Source organism: Hyperoodon ampullatus (genome assembly GCF_949752795.1).
Source record: "Hyperoodon ampullatus genome assembly, chromosome: 18".
Classification (NCBI taxonomy): Eukaryota; Metazoa; Chordata; class Mammalia; order Artiodactyla; family Ziphiidae; genus Hyperoodon; species Hyperoodon ampullatus.
In genome coordinates this window covers 53,623,279-53,642,177 of record NC_136931.1, presented here as the reverse complement: position 1 = coordinate 53,642,177, position 18,899 = coordinate 53,623,279, and the positions used below count along the sequence as shown (strand labels likewise).

The window sequence follows — 18,899 nt, the reverse complement described above, 5'->3', positions numbered from 1 at the left end:
CCCTCACTCCATTCTGGCTACCCCTGTCCCCTAGCTGTCCCCAGACTTCAGGCTTCCATAGTTTGTGTTCCTCTTCCTGGAAGATTGTCCTGTGTGGTCTCAGCTTCCAGGCCACCTCTCCCAGACCAGCCTATGTATTTGGGTCTTTATGATCTATTGTTTTCTCATTTGCTGACTGTTTCCCTACTGGACTGGTTGTTCATGAAACAGGTACAAGATAGCTGTGGTCACTCCTGAGTTTCCAGAGCCCAATGCAAGGGGCCTCAATGATTATGTTGAGTGGTCAAGGGGACCAACTGGGGACCACAGGTGGAGGAAGAAATCCTGGAGGTGGCATGGGCAGGAGGCAAGGCTTTTACTGGGTCTGGAAGGTCAGGAAGGATCTGGGACAATGTACCAGGCCAAGGGGGAAGGGTGGGCATTCCAAGGGATTCTGTGCCATGCCGAGGTCCTCTGCTGCTTCTCAGTTCACTCCCCAGTGTCTCTGGGGCCAGACCCGGGTGCAAATCCCAATTCTGCCATTTCCCTGCTGTGTGACCTTGAGTACTTTCCTTAACCTTTCTGAGCATAATATCCTTCTTTATAAGATGAAAATGATGGTGCCCACCTCCTTGAATGATTATGGGGTTCAAAGAGATCATTTTTAAAGCTTTTTTTTTTTTTTTTTTTTTTTTTTGGCAGTACGCGGGCCTCTCAACTGTTGTGGCCTCTCCCATTGCAGAGCCCAGGCTCCAGACGCGCAGGCTCAGCGGCCATGGCTCCGCGGCATGTGGGATCTTCCCGGACCGGGGCACGAACCTGTGTCCCCTGCATCGGCAGGCAGACTCTCAACCACTGCGCCACCAGGGAAGCCCCGAAGAGATCATTTTTATAAAACATTGAATACCGTAGTGTGCACTCAATAGATATTTGGTGAATAAGTGGTTCTTAGTCCCAGATGTGATGAAAAATGAGGTTTTAATCCAAAAGAGGTAGGAAAGCATTTGCTTTGGAGTCATATGGCCCTGGGTTAGAGCCTCAGCTCTGCCACTTGCGTGTTACATGACTCTGGGCCACTGAGTTTTCCTCTCTGAGCTTTAGTGATTTGTCTATAAAATGGGATCATAACTGTGTTACCCACATGGAATTGTTGTGAAAATTAGATCAGATCATGAAGGTAACTGTGCAGCACAACGTCTGGCTCATAGTAAGGGGCTGTTGTTATGATTAGGAATGGCTCTAGAGTATATGGAGGCAGCAGACTCCCAGCCTTGGAGTAAGGGAGGATGGGGGTTGGGGGAATTTTCAGATATGGAGCTTTATTGAGTGGATAGGGAAACTGAGGCCCAGGGAGAAGGGTCTTTCCAGAGGTCACAGAGCAACTTGCAGGTCCAGCAAGGACCAGCAACAAGGGAAATGACCCCCTTCCAGATCTCCACGGGGAATTAAAGTCAGAAGGGACCAAGGGTAAGGGGTGGGCCCTTTAAATCCTAAGCTCCACCTTTGCTTTGAAGGGTCTTTGGGGCGTATAAAAGGGGGTGCAATTCCTCTCTGCTCCGGAAGACCATCTGCTGCTCCTGTCCCCGGGCCCCCAGCCCACCTCTCTCCAGCCGCCCACCACCTCCACCTGGATGCCATGCAGCTGCCACCCTTCGACATGTGGAAGGACTACTTCAACCTGAGCCAGGTGGTGTTGGCACTGATCCAGAGTCGGGGGCAAGGGCCGGAGGCCCAAGGGACCGGGGAGCCGAGACCTGGGTCCCAGCTGGAGCAGGATCAGGGGCAGGGAGGGCAGGGGGCCAGCGGGGGCCTGGCCACCCTGTGCAACTTTTGCAAACACAATGGGGAGTCTCGCAACGTGTACTCCTCACACCAGCTGAAGACACCAGAGGGCGTGGTGATGTGTCCCATCCTGCGGCACTATGTGTGTCCCCTGTGCGGGGCCACGGGGGACGAGGCCCACACGCTCAAGTACTGCCCGCTAAACGGAGGCCAGCAGTCTCTCTACCGCCGCAGCGGGCGCAACTCGGCCGGCCGCAAAGTCAAGCGCTGAGCAGCATCAGGTGCCCACCCCCTGCACCCCCCAGCCCTCCTGGTTCAATCCTCCCAAGTCCCTGGACTCCCCCACTTCCCCGGACTCACCCAGCCCTCTGGAATGTCTGACCCCCAGAACTCCATCCCTGCTGAATCCTGAAACAACGGAGGCTATGGGGAGCCAGGCCAGCCCTGCCCTTTGGAACTCTCAGCCCCAGGGATTCTGTCCTGGCGGTGTCTGTGGATTCTTGGTGCAGCAGGACCCCCGCCCCTTGGACCACACAGCCCTGTGGCTCCTTCTGGGTCACGGTTCATGGATCTTTAGTTCTCCTAGGACACTAGCCCTGCCCCTTTGACTTCTCAGCCCTCAGGGTTCCATTTTTTGCGGAATTCTTGGACTCTTGGACCTACAGGAGCCCGCTGTGCTCTCTCAGGCCAGCCCTCAGAATTTGGAGAGCTGTGAACAGGCTGGCTTGGACCTTCCAGCCCAAGAACTTCAAGATGGGATTCGGACTTAAACCAGTCTTCTCCGTCTGCTCCAGCCACCAGCAGACCCACCGTTTCATCGTGGACGGCGCCGGATGTGTCTCAGCAGCCCATCCATCAGGAGCTGGGGGAAGGACGGGGCACGCCTGAGGGGCACCATGTCTTCGCAGGCTTATCTGGGGCTGGAGAGCCTTGGGGTGAGTCGATACCCTTGAACTCTCCCTGGTTGTTCACTCCGTTTCACGGCACTGGTGCCCGCCACGGCAAATCACCGATGGCTCCTTTCCCCAGCGAGAGGGCGTCTCTCCGCCATCTCCCAACTGCCCCAAATCACCATCGTTTGTAAAGTTCCTTTTTTTTTTCCTCCCGTTTTTTTTCATCCTCCAACAGTTAAGTCAACGAAGCTGCCCCAGGAAAGGGGTGTGCATGCCCAGATGGGAATGGCAACCGCCTAGATTTTATTTTAGGGGCAAAGAGAAGCCCCAGTCAGATTTTAAGTTGTTCGGTTTTTGGCTCAGGGCTGGGCCCGGGTGTTGAGCTCTAGTAAATAAAAAGCTTTTCTGGTTGTCTTTGAAATCGGTATGTCTGTTTCCTGCGAGGCTGGGGGAGGGAGCGTGGGGGTATCCGAATTTGGCCTAAAACGTGGGAAGCAGGAGGCAGAGCAGGAAGGAGACCTGGGTCCCTCCCACGAATGTGACCCCCTTACATCCTCTGACACAGGACACCTATGGACTGGTCCCCAAGTCCCAGCCTCCACCTTGACCCCAGATTCCCTTTCCCTGTCCTTCCCAGGGCTCTGTCCAGGGTCGCCTCCCAGCCTGCTAGAGCCCAGGTCTTCCAGGACCGACTTTATGGTTGTCCTTAAACTTTAGGCTCCCAGGGGCTTCCCTGGTGGCGCAGTGGTTGGGAGTCCGCCTGCCGATGCAGGAGACACGCGTTCATACCCCGGTCCGGGAAGATCCCACATGCCGCGGAGCGGCTGGGCCCGTGAGCCATGGCCGCTGAGCCTGCGTGTCCGGAGCCTGTGCTCCACAACGGAAGAGGCCACAACAGTGGGAGGCCCACATACCGTGAAAACAAAAAAAACAAAAAACTTTAGGCTCCCAAACTCCATTGGAGAGGTGACAAAAAGTATGGTCCCCACCTCGGGGAAACGCACATATGCACAGAATATTGCATATAAAATCAGGGCTTCTTTTATTCCATTGTTCCACACCTATTTACTGAGCTCCTACTTTGTGCCAGGCACTGTTCTGGGTTTTGGCAGGTACAGTGATGAGCAAAGCAGACAAGACTTCTGCCCTCGTGGAGCTGACATTCTAGTGGGGATGGGGGTGCCGTGACAATCAAGCGATAAATATATAATATGTCAGGTGGGTGATAAGTGCTGTGAAGGAAAAGGAGTCAGAGTAAAGGGATGGAGAGTGAAGGAGAGGCTGTTTTACGTGGGGGTGTGGTCAGGGGAGGTCTTTCTGTGGAGGTGACACTTGAGCAGAGTCCAAATAAATTGAGGAAACCAGGAGAAGGGCATTCCAGGCAGAGATGACAGTTAGTTCAAAGGCCCTAAGGTGGGATAGAATCTGGTGTGTTTGCAGAACAAGCAGGAAGCCGGCTGAGTAAGAGATAAGATCAGAGAGGCCAAAGGGTAGGCAGAGAGTTCAGAATCTTGCAGACCTTGGTGAGAATTTGACCTTCATTGTGCATTTTCAGACTCTGAAATCTGTGAGAGTGAGAGGGCTCCACTCTCATATACAGTAGTCACAGAGAAAAAAACAGAGACTCCCATTAAGGACCTCTGCCCACAGGTCCTTTTCCAAAAACGCAGCTCTGCCCTTAACAGAGATCCCCAAGGCCCCCAAACAATAGCCAAAAGGGACGCCCTAAGCCCGGAGTTGTGGTGTGCGCATGCGGCAGGTTGAGCCCTGGAGAAAGTGGGGGCTGCACCAGGCAGGAAGCTGATGGCCTCTCACATGTGATGATGGAGGAGAGCTTAATAGTTTAATAAAGGGACGGACTCTGGTAAAGCGTGTGCAGCAGTCATGGAAAGCAACAAGGGTGGTATACTCAGGACTGGGGTGGGAGGGAGAATTACGACGGGTGACGGGGTGCATTTTACACTAGAGAAGTGAGGGGGAAGATGCTGAGGTCAGTCTGGGATAGGGGATATGAAGTGCCTAGGGACATCCAAGGTGAAAGCGTCCAGGAGGCTGCCGGACACCTGATCTGGGGCTCCGAGGAGAAGACAGAGAATTAGTGATCAAGTTTTGTTTTTGTTTTTTAATTATTATCATTATTATTATTATTATTATTTTTGGCTGTGTTGGGTCTTCGTTTCTGTGCGAGGGCTTTCTCTAGTTGCGGCAAGTGGGGGCTACTCTTCATCGCGGTGCGCGGGCCTCTCACTATTGCAGCCTCTCTTGTTGCAGAGCACAGGCTCCAGACACGCAGGCTCAGTAGTTGTGGCTCACGGGCCTAGTTGCTCTGCGGCATGTGGGATCCCCCCAGACCAGGGCTCAAACCCGTGTCCCCTGCATTAGCAGGCAGACTCTCAACCACTGTGCCACCAGGGAAGCCCCTGTTCTTGTTTTTTAAGGAATTAATTTTTTAGTGAATTTTCATTTATTTAGCAGATAATTAAGTGGCAGCATAGCTCTGACAAGAGCTGAGGACACTAAAGGAGCTGCAGTAATAATGTACCCTGACCTTGATCTCCTCCAGCACCTGCAGAGCTCCACACACCTCTGCCGATGGCTCCCTCTTGCAGGCTCCTGCCGAGCTCCAGGCCAGATTTAGACCCAACTCCCCCCTCAGCCCAGACTCTCATGGAGCCACCGCATCGTGGATGCCTCCCCTGGATGTCCAGTGTATTCATTTCCAAGGGCCACCATAACAAATGACCATAAATTGGGTGGCTTAAACACCAGAAATGCATTCTTTCACTGTTCTGGAGGCTAGAAATCTGAAATCAAGCTTTTGGCAGTGCCACACTCTCTCCAAAGGCTCTAGGGGAGGATCCTTGCCTCTTCCAGCTTCTGGTGGCCCCAGGTGGTCCTTGGCTTGTGGCAGCATCACTCCCATCTCTGCCTCTGTCTTCACAGAGCTGTCCTCTTCCCTCTGTGTGTCTCTCTCCTCTTCTTATAAGGACACCAGTCCTGTCAGCTGAAGGACCTGCCTTACTCCAGTATGACCTCATCTTAAGTAATTACATCTGCAATGACCCTATTTCCAAATAAGGTCACGTTCTGAAGCAGTAGGGGTTAGGACTTCAATCAATATTATTTTGGGGGAGTTGGGGACACAGTTCAACCCATAACACCCATTGAGAACCTTACACTCACCATGTCCTAACTGACCCCATCTCCCCAACTGGGACCTGAGCGGAGAACTGGGTGTCACCTCCCTTTCCCTCCCCAACCTGACTGCACTCTGTCCACTCTGTCACTGCACTCTGTACATTGTTTTTTTGTGTGTTTTTTTTGCGGTACGCGGGCCTCTCACTGTTGTGGCCTCTCCCATTGCGGAGCACAGGCTCCGGATGCACAGGCCCAGCGGCCATGGCTCACGGGCCCAGCCGCTCCGCGGCACGTGGGATCTTCCCGGACCGGGGCACGAACCCGTGTCCCCTGCATCGGCAGGCGGACTCTCAACCACTGCGCCACCAGGGAAGCCCTGCACTCTGTACATTCTGCCTCTCAAATGTCTTCCAATTCATTTTCACCCTTCCCACCGCCCCTGCCCTGGTCCAGTCTCTCCCACCCTGTCCTTGGTCCACCCCTGACTTCTCCCTTGACTCTGGCTCATAGTCTTGCCCCCTCCCATCCACCCTCCACACAACAGCAGGGGCTCTTTCTAAAGCACACATCACACCCTGCCCATCCTCTCATTCAAGCTCCTTAACTTGCCCATAAGGCCCGGCATGGGCTGCCTCTGCTTCCTGGACCCTGACCCTTCACGGAGCACATGGTGGGAGATCAGCTAAACCCAGCCCTGGTGGAAGCCAGCTTGCCACCCACTCTGCACCTGCTCCCACTCAGAAAACTATAAACAGAGAAAAACACACAATCAGGGGGACTCGTCACTCTTTTATATCCAATTACCTCAAGTGATTGGTTCTATCCATTCATTCACTGTTTCATGCTTTCTCTCTCTCTCCCCTATCCTCAGCACCTCCTTCTCACCCTGACCTTGCTTCCGGCTCTACTGAGACAACAGAAGGAACCAGGAGACAACATTCATGTGCTCCTGACATGCTCTGACACTGTATCACCACCTGCCTGCCTGCACACCCTCCCCGTTTACTGTGGCTGAACAGCCCATGCCCCTTAGACCACCCCCTACTTGTGCCTTGAGTCCCACCCACCGTGCCCACTCAAGGACATGGCTCCAGCAATTCTCCCCTCTCTCCTCTGCAGCATCAATCTCCCCCCTTCTGGATCATCCCTTTGGACACACAAACATACTGTGACATCTCCCATCTGAAATAAACCTCTGGAGATCACGTGGGGAGATACCACCCCATTTCTGTGCTAGAAAGGATCATCTACACTGGCAATCTCTAAAGCCTCTCCTGAACCCACCCAATCAAGCTACTGCCCCCACCGCACCACCAAAACTGCCCCTTCCAGGATCACTGATGAATTTCTTATCACTAGCCCCAGTGGTCAGTTCGCAGTCCTCATTGGACTTGACTTCTAGGCAGCGTTTGGCATCATTAACCCTTCCCTCCTCCTGGATTTGCACTTCTCACTTGGCCTCCAGCACAGCAGACAGCGCTGGTTCTCCTCTCACTCTCTGACTGCGCCTCATCAGTCTCCTTGGCTGATCCCAGCCCTCTACATCGGAGTGTCTAGCCTCAATGCCATGGACTTCTTCTTTTTTTTTTTTAATGGGGACAATGTTTAAAGTCTTTATTGAATTTGTTACAATACTGCTTCTGTTTTTTCTGTTGTTTCTTTTTTTTGTTTGTTTGTTTTTGCTGCTTTGGGTCTTCGTTGCTGCACACGGGCTTTCTCTAGTTGCGGCGGGCGGGGGCTACTCTTCCTTGCAGTGCACGGGCTTCTCATTGCGGTGGCTTCTCTTGTTGCGGAGCACAGGCTCCAGACGCGCGGGCTTCAGCAGTTGTGGCTCGCGGGCTCTAGAGCGCAGGCTCAGTAGTTGTGGCGCACAGGCTTAGTTGCTCCGCGGCATGTGGGATCTTCCCGGACTGGGGCTCGAACCCTTGTCCTCTGTATTGGCAGGCGGATTCTTAACCACTGCACCACCAGGGAAGTCCACTTCTTTTCTATCTACACTTGCTCCCCTGCCAATCTCTCCCAGTCTTTTGTTTTGTTTTGTTTTGTTTTGTTTTTGCAGTACGTGGGCCTCTCACTGTTGTGGCCTCTCCCCTTGCGGAGCACAGGCTCCGGACGCGCAGGCTCAGCAGCCATGGCTCACGGGCCCAGTCGCTCCGCGGCATGTGGGATCTTCCTGGACCGGGGCACAAACCCGTGTCCCCTGCATCAGCAGGCGGGCTCTCAATCACTGCGCCACCAGGGAAGCCCTCTCCCAGTCTTAAATGTCATTATTCACTGACAATTACTAAATTCCTATCTTAAGACTGAAACCTCTCCCTTGAAGCCCAGACTCAAATATCCAACTGCCTACCTGATCTTTGTACTTGGGCAAACCTGAACTCCTGATCCTCTTACAGCCCTTTGCCCGTCTTTGCTTCTGGCAGCTCCATTCTTCTGTTACTCAGGCCAAAGTCACTGGAGTCATCTTCAACTCCTCTTTCTCTCACTTCCTCTACCCAATTCCACTTCACCTCACCTCAGCAGCTACCACCCTAGTTGAAGCCACCACCATGACCTCTCACCTGAGCCACTGTGGTCACCTCCTCACTGAGCCCCAGATTCCACTCTCGCTCCCTAAACTCAGTTTCTGCTACTGTTAACACCAGAGTCAGGGACTTCCCTGATGGCGCAGCAGTGAAGAATCCGTCTGCCAACGCAGGGGACATGGGTTTGAGCCCTGGTCCCGGGAAGATCCCACATGCTGCGGAGCAACTAAGCCTGTGTGCCACAACTACTGAGCCTGCGCTCTAGAGCCCGCGCACCTAGAGGCCACGCTCCACAACGAGAAGCCACTGCAGTGAGAAGCTTGTGCACCTCAACAAAGAGTAGCCCCCGCTCACCACAACTAGAGAAAGCCCGCATGCAGCAAAGAAGACCCAACGCAGCCAAAAATGAATAAATAAATTTACTTTAAAAAATAATAAAATAAAATTACACACACACACACCCCATACTCCCCAACCCTTTTGCCTACTTCCATTTATTTCACGGTACTTATCACCTTTTCACTTATATATCTTATTAATTTTGCTAAATGTCTCTCTCTCCCAACTACAGAGTGAGCTCCATGAGGGTACAGATTTTTGTCTTCTATATTCACTGCACCTAGAATTGCGTAGGCGCTCAATAAATATTTGTTTGAATGATGAATGAAGCACTGTTTGTGGAATGACCTTCAGAACTCCAGCAGGAGGCTAAGCTACAAATTTCTCAGTGTAGACTTAACTCCATCATCCTACCTTCCAGCTAGTACCCGTGTTCTAGATTCACTCCTGCCTCCATGCATTTGCTTAAAGTCATGCCTGTGCTAGGATCACCCCTTACCAGCCAAGAAACTCTCCCTCTGATCTCCCTCCCCGCGTGCCGGCCGTGACGTGTGTGGACACGGGTCCCGCCAGGTAGGGTTGGAAGGTAGATGAGTTGCTATGGTTACTGCACCCGCCTGGGGCGGAATATCCCCAGGGTGCCTCGCCCCTACGGGTAGTGGTTAGCAGACCCCGAGCAGCCCCGCGCAGGGACGGGTATAAGGGGCTGCAAACCCACTTTTGTTCCCACCCCACCCACGCAGTTGTCATGGAAACGAACCGCTTCCCTCCAGCACCGTCTCCCTCCCTTTCCTCTAAGAGAGACACAGGCATAGTTAGAGGGCTGGGTGGGCTGGAAGACGGTCCGAAAGGCTAGGAAGCCATTCGGTCCCATCACTCTCCAAGGTCTCTCCCTCATCCTCCAAGGATTGCTACGCCTGCGCAGAGACGGAGTCCGAGTACCAAAGCTAGCGGGGAGGGAAAGGCGCGCATGCGTGCGAGGGTTTTGAGCGTGCGTTCTTGGGGCATTAGGGAGCTAGGGGAAAGAGCGCTGCGCTAACCTTGCGCCTGCGCAACTGCGGCCCGCTTACGGAGGCCGGTAGAGGGCAATTCTGCGCTTGCGCTCTGGCGGGAGGAGTGAAACCCTAGAGGTTCGGGCGTTGGGGGACCGTCTGGCGCTAGGTGCGCCTGCGCTTTGGCTCGCGGGGCGGCCGGGGGCGGGGCCCAGAAGGGGAGGGAGAAAGCCGGCAGGGGGAGGGAAGAGGCCGCAGAAGCCCGAGTCTTGACCGACGGGCAGGCGGGGGCTGCGGCGGCGCCGGTGAGTGACCCGCGGCCCAACTCGGTCCCCACCCTCCGCGACCCTCACTCTTCCCGGAGTCTCCCGTAGCCCCCGTTGGCCCCTCCTAATCCCGGACCCTCATAACCCTCAGGGCTCCCCTTGATTCGTGGCAATCCCCAAAGCCCCCACAATCCCCGCAGACCCTAATGCCTAGTATTTTATTCTCCCAGTTTCTCCACTGTCCTAGGAGCCCCAAATTCACCATTATTTCTGGACTGCTCCTCTAAGGACCACTTCTCTTATTGGTCTTACAGACGTCCCATTGCCCCGGAACCCCCAGAGCGCCCCTCTGCTCCAGATCCCCCCTTCCTGCTGTATCTCCTCTTCAACATCTCCTTATCCCCATCACCCTCGTGCTTCTTTGACCCCCGAGATACCCCCATTCTCCTTCCATTTCCCATTCTCCTATGCCCCCAATTCTCCTCTAACTCCCGCAGACACCCCCTCTTCCGCTTTTCCTCATTTCCCTCCACTCCTCCATACCCATACCCATACCCAATTAACATCAACTCCATGGCCTGGCACTTTGCGCCGCGCCAGGCACAAGATGAGCGCTCAGCCGGTGTCATCTATTATTAGGCACTCTGACGGACCCCCGCTGCCCGTCGCCTCCGTCCGCCCTTCGCTCCCACCCCTATCCCCGGGGACATAGGAGACGGTATCGAGGCGGCCGGGGTGGGGCGGGCGGCGCGGGGCCGCTGAACCCCTGCCAGCGCCGTGCGCCCTGTACCCGCAGCGCCGGCGCCCCCCATGCGCCAGGCGGCCGGACGGCGGCGTCGGGGGGCGCCATGGCCTCGGCGGCGGCGGGCGAAGCGGAAGAGACCACCCGGCTGCGCAAGCCGCGCTTCTCGTTCGAAGAGAACCAGATCCTGATCCGTGAGGTGCGCGCCCACTACCCGCAGCTCTACGGCGCTCAGAGCCGTCGGGTGAGCGTGGCCGAGCGGCGGCGTGTGTGGGACGGCATCGCCGCCAAGATCAACGGCATCACCAGCTGGAAGCGCACTGGCCAGGAGGTGCAGAAGCGCTGGAACGACTTCAAGCGCCGCACCAAGGAGAAGCTGGCGCGCGTGCCGCACTCCACACAGGGCACCGGGCCTGCCGCCGAGGACGCCTTCTCCGCCGAGGAGGAGACCATTTTTGCCATCCTGGGGCCGGGTGTGGCGGGGCCAGGAGCTGGTGCAGGGGCAGAGCAGCCCTCCGCGGCCGCCTCTTCACAGCCACCGGCCCCAAGCGCCTGCGCCCAACGCTGTGTGTTGTCTGAGGACCGCAAGGAGGACCGACGGGCAGGTGAGTTCCTTCAGCATCACCTTAGCAAAAGCAAACAAATTTTACTTTGTGCCTGGCGCTGTTCCAAGCCCTTTATGTGGTTCATCAGATCCTCACTATAGCTGTGTGTGTGGGGGGGTGCTGTTGTAATCCCCATTTTACACCTGTGGAGACTGAGGCTCAGAAAAGTGTAGTAATGGTCAGAGTCGGGAATGGAACCCAGACCTAGGAGGCTTGGCTCCAGAGTCCACACATGGGATCATCAGCTCACCCATGATTTTATTAAACTGTAGTGTAGAGGGAGTGACTCTGAAGGCAGATAGTCTGGGCTCCAGTTACAACTTTGCCACTCAGCTGTGTCATTTGGGATAAGCTACTGCACATCAGTTTCTGCTCTGTAAAATAGGGATAAAAAATTGTCCCCACCTCAAAGGGTTGCTGGGAAGATTAAATGAGTTAATATGTGTAATTTGCTTGGTACATTACCTCCTTGCTAGCTATTGATATAATTACCAGTGCTGTGAAGCACGAACTGTTTCACCATTTTATAAATCAAAGACTCAGGGAGGTTTGGAAATTTTCCCAAGGTCATGCCCTGAGTAGAGGAGCTGGGGAGAGTGGAGTACAAAACTTCCCACTCAGCCTTGACTCTGAATGATTATTTCTTCTACAGCTATTCCCCAGGCAACTGCCCGGAGCTGGACAATGTTGGGGACAGAGATGTGACTGAGACATCCTCAGGCCTGCCCTTCTGGGGCTCATAGTCCACTGGGGGAGACAGACCCATGCATAGACAGTGATGACTCAAAGCAGGCAGGGCTGGACTGTGAGAGTCCCTAGGGGACATCTGATCCAGACTGGGAAGTCAAGGAGGGCTTCCTGGAGGGGGAACCATCAGAGCCGAGATGCAAAGAGTGAGGAAGAAGAAGAGATGGGAAAGTGTTCCTGGAGAACAGCATGTACAGTGGCTTGGAGACCAGAAAGCTTGGCCAGTTTAGGAAACTGAGAGATGCTGCCCAGTTAGGGGAGGGGAGGAAGGGAGAGTGGAAAGATTAAAGAAAGGACATGTTTTGAGATGAGATCAGAGAGGTCAGCAAAGGCCAAACCTTGCAGGGCCTTTAGGCTGAGAGAAGGAGTTCAGTTTTATCCTAAGTACTATGGGGAGCCATACAAGGGTTTAGAGAAAGAGGGGGCACATGATCCAACAAGGCAGCTCAGGATCATGTAATTTCTGAGAGGTTCATTCACCCACCCAAGGTCACACAGCAAGTAAGTAAGTAGAATGGTTGGAACTTGAATATAGGTTGTGTCCAACTCACTGTCCATGCACTTAACCACTGGCTAGATGGCCTGATATATACCATATATATACATACATATATATGTAAATATGTAAGTAGTTTACATATATATAAACAATTAATATTGACTACGAGTTAATGGGTGTGCCAGAATTGGATCACACGTGGTTTAAAATGAAGGTCAGGACTTTGGATTTTATCTTGAGGGCATTTGGGAGGCATGAAAGTATCTTAAGCCAGAAAGAGACACAATCACTCGGGACCCTTGTAGTCAATATGAATCAAACCTCAGTGTTTCTACCTGTGAAATGGCCCCATTGAACCAGCGCGGAGATGGCAAACTTATTACTTCAAAAGCTGTACAACCCCTCATTCATTCATTCAACAGATATTTATTGAGCGCCTATTCTGAGGCAGACACCATGGTAGGTGCTGGGAATACTCTGAAGAAAGACAATTTTCCTTCCCTTGTGGAGCTGACATTCTAGTTATGGGAGACAGACAAACAAGTAATCCCCCAAAGCAGATTATACAAAGAGGTGATAAGAACTAAAAGAAGTAAAACAAAGCATGTTAAGAGGATAGTGAGTGATGGAAAGGGGGCCTCTGTAGAGAGGGGAAATTTGAGCAGAGGACCTGAATAGAGAGACTGAGCCAAGTAGATATCTGGGGGAAGAGTACTGCAGCTGGCGGAAACAGCAGGTGCAAAGGCCCTGAGGCAGGTATGTGCTTAGAGTGCCCGTGATTAGAATCTCACACAGAGATTACCCACTGTGTAAAACTCTTAAAAGAGGAACTGCTCTGATTGAAGGACAGGAACAGGGCCTGGGGCAGCCTGAGGCAACTTTGTTGACACTGGAAGGAGAGATAAGAACCATTTATCTTGTGACCTAATATTTGAATGAAAGAACAGTAACAACCACATTGAGACTTTATTATGTGCCAGGTACTGGCCTATGCCCTGGCCCATGGTAATTCAATTAATGCCTGTAACGGCCCTCAGGGAGATATTCCTTTACAGGGTTACTTGGTCCTATGTTCACACACATCCATTTACAGGTGGGGAAACCGAGGCCCAAAGGTTGCGAATAACTATGATTTTAACTCTCACAGTAGTCCTTACATGACACCTGTGAGCCCTGTGGGCATGAAGGCTGGGCCCCTTTTCTGTTCTTTTTACTCGGTAGACTAGAAAAGTCATATATTTTTCCAAGTGGCTGGAATTCTCATGCCCTTTATGAAGAAGGCTCACCACCCCACTGTCAAGCCCACAGCCCCAGCCCAAGGAATGGTTAAAAGCATAGGCTCCAGAACCTGCCTGGGTTCAAAGTCCTCTTCTCCCATTCACCAGCTCTGTGACACCTCTTTGGGCCTCAAGTCACCTCATCTGTAAAATGGGCTAATACTGATAGCACCTACCCCAAAGACTGGCTCGGAGGACTGGGTGAAATAACATAGGAGAACTTAGTCACTGCGACCAGGGTCGGCCAGGAAAGTGTCCAACCACCGTTAGCTCTGGTTATTGTCTCTCTGCCAGCCTCTCTTACTTGCCCAGGCCGGCTGGCCCAAAGAGTCTGGAGCCCCAGCCTTCGAGCCTGGGGGTGTGGGGGGGTAGTGATCCTGGTAGAGGGAACAACATGTGCACTGAGGCAAGGAAGAAGAATAGAAAGGGGAAAAAGCTGAGGCCTTGTAGCCCTAGAGAGAGGCCTGGACTGTCCCCCGTGGGTGCTGGGGAGCTGCGGGAGGGTTGTTGCCAGGACCTGGGGCCTGGTGCCCGATCAGTACTGACTCCCAGGAAGCCACAGTTCTTTTCTCATTAAAGACAAAATTTTGTGCTGGACATTGTTCTAGGCGCTGGGTAAACAGCAGTGAACAAAACAAAGCCCTGCCTGATGGAGCTGACATGAGGAGGAGACAGACCACAAACACAGAGCGATCCCATGCCAGGTGGAGATAAGTGCTATAAAAGAAATCAGGTAGGGCTAGGAGAGAGAAAAGGACAGAGCTGCTTCAGATGGAGGGTCAAGGAAGGTCTCTCCAAGGAGGCCATGTTTGAGCATAAGCCCGAGGAGGTGAGGGAGGGAGCCAAGCAGGTGTCTGGGGAAAGGTCTTTCCAGGCTGAAGGAACAGAAAGTGCAAAGGCCCCGATGCAGGAGCGGGCCTAAAGTGTATGAGGACCCAGGAGTTCCCTGGTGGTCCAGTGGTTAAGTCTCTGTGCTTCCAATGCAGGGGGCTCGGGTTTGATCCCTGATCGGGGAACTAAGATCCCACATGCCCCCCGGCGTGGCCAAAATTATTTTTTTAAAAAAAAGTGTATGAGGACCTGCAGGGAGGCCAGTTTGGCTGGAGTCAAGTGAAGAAAGAGAGTGAGAGAAGGAGTGGAAGACGAGGTTAGGGAGGCAATGGAGGCACATCGTGGGGACCTTGAAAACTTTGCTCTTACTGTGGGTGAGATAGTAGCCACAGGAGGCTTTTGAGCAGAGAAAGACATCTCACTTGTATTTTTTTAACACCTTTATTAAGGTAGAATTCTCATACCATACAACCCACCCATTTAAAGCGTACATTTCAGTGGCTTTTAGTATATTCATAGAGCTGCACAACCATCACTACAATCAATTTTAGAACATTTTCATCACTCCGAAAAGAAACCCTGTACCTCTTAGCCATCAACCCCCCGCCTCGTTCCCGCATCTCTGCCCAGCCCTAGGCAACCACTAATCTACTTTCTGTCTCTGTAAGATTTGCCTATTTTGGACATTTCATGTAAATGGATCATACGACATGTGGTCCTTTGTGAGTAGCTACTTTCCTGTAGGGTAACTGTGGTGTACTCGAGTTGGACCCCTGAGGCTGCTGGTGGAGAATAGACTCTTAAGGGGTGGGGCTGTGGGCTGGGAGCCCAGTGAATAGTCCAGGTTGGGAGATGGTGGTGGTTGGACCACGGTGGGGGCCGTGGAGGAGGACAGATGTTGGGTTAGTTTGAAGGCAGAGCCAACGGTATTTGTACAGGAGTGGTGTCTTGGCAGAGAAGAAGAGTGCGTTTTTGCCCCGAGCAGCTAGAAGGATGGAGCTGCCATTATCGGAGATGGGGTGGCTGAGGGAGGAGCAGGTTGGGGGACGGCCAGGAGCACAGCTCCGGGCACGGGGGTTGGAGGCATTATAGGATGGGATTATTGGAGGGGATATGCCGAGTACACAGCCGGAGGGAGAGCTTCAGGCTTGGCCTGGAAATCTGGGCGCCTCTGCACGCAGACTCTTCAACTCCGTGAGCACGAATGAGATCCCAGGTGAGAAGAGGCGGAGGAAGAAGCCCTGCAGGCTTGGGGTTAAACTGGCACAGACCAGAGTTGAGACTGAAATCCTGACTGGAGAGAGCCCCGCTCTCCTTCTCCAGCCACCCAAGCTCTTTTCCAGGCCCGCCTCCCCTGGGGCCTCCCCAGGATCCAGCAGTGCTGCCTGAGGGGGGGCGGGGAGGGGCGGGTCTGGATGGTTCAGAGCCTTCTAGCATGTTGGCTTTTACACTGAATGAGATAAGAACTGCTCGGTTCGGCAGGGGACCTCCAGGACCCTGTTCCATTAAGGCTGGTAGATAATCTGGCCACCAGATTATTGTTAAATATATTGTCTCTCTCCCCTGGGTCATGGGGCTTCTGCTCCAAGGCATGACCTGACTTAGGTTTGCAGAGGATGCCTTTGGGTCCAGGGTGGGTGGGAGGTGGGAAAGGGAAATCATGACAGCGTTAGGGGTCCCCCACATCTTACCTACATCTCTCTCTCCACAGATACACCAGCCCACAGCAAGGGGGGCTCTAGCAGCCCGGAGCCTTGGGCCAGACCCTCCTGCAATCCTCAGGAAGGGGGCTGCCAGGCACCCAAGGAGCGTGAGTCCCCGCCCCCTCCGGCCCTGCAGACCACCCAGCTGCCCCGCCTGGCCTTGTCTCCACCCCCCACAGCCCCTCCGCTGCCACCACCCCCCGAGCCACCGCAGCAGGTCCAAGTGGCACCCTCGCCCTCCAGCTCCCCCTCCCCTCCACTGCCTCCACCCTCGGCCCCGGACCCCTCCCTGGACTTCCTGCGGGCCCAGCAGGAGACTGCCAACGCCATCCGGGAGCTGGCCGGCACCCTTCGCCAGGGACTGGCCCAACTGAGCGAGGCCCTCAGCGCCCTGCTGCCCCTTCTGCCTGGAACCCCCGCTGACCCACTGCCCCCGCCCCCTCCGCCACCTCCACCGCCCAGGCCTGTCTTGTCCCCGCCGTCCCCCAAGGTGGAGGTCACCCCAGAGCCTGTGTCCGTGGTGGCTGCTGTCGTGGACGGGGCTGTGGTGGCAGCCAGGGGGGTGATCATTGCCCCTAGGAGCGAGGAGGGGGCCCCCCGGCTGCCCCCCGCCCCACTCCCTCCCCATGACTCGCCGCCACACAAAAGGAGGAAAAGTTTCCCTACACGGAAGAGGCGGGGGCGGTGGAAATCTCCGTGACATCTGCTGTGGGGTTCAGGCTTGTCTGCGCACCTTCTGCCTGCACCTCCTCCCCCCAGCTTAGCCCAGTGGAGGAGGGCAGTGCACTTTCCCCATCCCAGCTGCACCCCCGCTCCCTGCTGCGGGGCACGAGCACCCCACTCCCTGTACTAGTTAGTGCCTGATTCTGGGGGGCCTCCTTGATGGGCCCCCCAGCCCTTTTCAGTACAGCGCTGTCTGCCTGGCTGCTTTCCTTAACCCTGACTTCTAAGCCATGGATTTCATGTTATTTATTATTGCCCTTTGTGGGCTGCGGAGGGAACTTGCACATCCCCCCTCCCCTAACAAAACTCCTGGCCTTGACTTGAAGACAACTGACCCACTTCCCCTACCCAGACTTTGGAGGGGGTGGGAGTTTCAAGACAAGTCAGAATATGGATGAAGAGGCTATTGCAGTCTGTACCCTAGGGACGGGTGGAGTTCTCACTGGTGTAGGTTGAGCCTTCTGCCTCCCGTTGCAGTCTCTGACCTCCAGAGCTCAACCCCCTCCGTGCTCCCCAGTGGTGACAAGATATCAATAAACTTATTTTTAATATAATTACTTGGGGCTCTGTCTGAGACAGGCCTGAAGTTCCAACACCTACACCTGCCTCATCCCTCCATGGGCAGGTGACACCCCCTTGAAGTTTTAGAGGCTGGTGGTTTTCCAGACTTTTTTTTTTTTTTCTTAAAGCCATCAAGTCCTGTGTTCAAATCTTATTCCTATTTTTTCATCCTTCAGATACTACCCTAAATGTCATCTCTGGGAGGACATCCTGGATTCCTTCCCCCGGGCTAGGGTGGGTCTGCTTCTTAGATTCTCTCTCAGCATCCTGTGGTCACTAAATGAACACATGCCCTTATCTATTTAAAGCCTGCTTCCCGTATAGTTTCATGAAGGGAGGAGCTGGTTCTCTTTTATACTCCCAAACTGGCTGCAGAGCCTGGTAGCAAACTAGCTAATAGCCATCACCCTGGACTCAGACCTGGCTCAACCCCTGGTGCTGCCCTGGCCAGCTGTGTAACTACGGGCCCCACTGTCCTCATCTGTAATACGGGCATAAAGATTTAGGTGTCTTTGCTGCCTACGACTACATTCTCTTCATCCTTCAGGTCACAGCTCAAATATCACCTCCTCAGGAAAGCCTTTCCTGATCCCCCCTTTCCCCCAGCAGTTGTGAAAGAAAGGCAGTTAAGTAATCATTTGAGTAAATTTAAATCGAATGTCCCTCCATCACCAGGATGAGCCTTGTCAGGGCAAGGCCTGAGCCTGTCTTAGTCACTGCTGTGTCCTCAGCATTGCCCAACACAGAAGAAAGGTTGAATCTTTTAAGTAATGGGAGCTTAAAAACAACTTTCATTTATGGTGCTCCTTTTCTGGGCCAGGTGCCATGCTAAGCATTTATTTGCATTTTAACCTGAAGGTACCCAATGAAAAGCAGATTTTAGGGGGTCTCCATTTTTTCCTGAGAAGTTTAGGGACTTGCCCTAAATTTGTCAGGGGCCAATCCAGTCCACCTGAAGCCAGCCTCTGGCCAGAACTCCTGACTCCAACTAGTGTTTACTAAAGAATGGCCCAAAGACAATTTTAGGCGATATATGGATGGCCTTTTTAACGGTTCTGTGGTTATATGTGTATGTAGTTTTATTTTGTAAAAATGTACCTAGTACATAAAACCCATAATCAGGCACATAATACTGCTTAGGATGAGGCGAAAGTAAATAGTGTTTTATTCGCAGGAGTCAACTTCAAGAAAAATGTAAATAATACAGGTGGTAAACAAAATGGTGAAGCTGAGACTGAAATTTGGGTAACATAAAATCAGACCTGCTATGGTTGCAGTGGGATGAGGGAGAGTGGGG

General features: G+C 53.4%; 3 protein-coding genes across 3 annotated transcripts in view; all 3 read left to right on the top strand.

Annotated features, from left to right (window-relative positions):
- Positions 1-18,899, top strand: part of NOVA2 (NOVA alternative splicing regulator 2) — a gene marked incomplete at both ends in the record, with an annotated part of 77,032 nt that overhangs the window by 56,720 nt on the left and 1,413 nt on the right. The window lies entirely within an intron of this gene.
- NANOS2 (nanos C2HC-type zinc finger 2) lies at positions 1,616-2,032 on the top strand (the record flags this gene model as incomplete). The annotated part of the gene is made up of 1 exon (XM_079723543.1): positions 1,616-2,032. The coding sequence occupies one exon, from the start codon at positions 1,616-1,618 to the stop codon at positions 2,030-2,032; it is 417 nt and encodes a 138-aa protein (XP_079579669.1).
- MYPOP (Myb related transcription factor, partner of profilin) lies at positions 10,763-17,018 on the top strand (the record flags this gene model as incomplete). Its single annotated transcript, XM_079723453.1, has 2 exons — positions 10,763-11,261; positions 16,327-17,018. The coding sequence occupies 2 exons, from the start codon at positions 10,763-10,765 to the stop codon at positions 17,016-17,018; spliced, it is 1,191 nt and encodes a 396-aa protein (XP_079579579.1).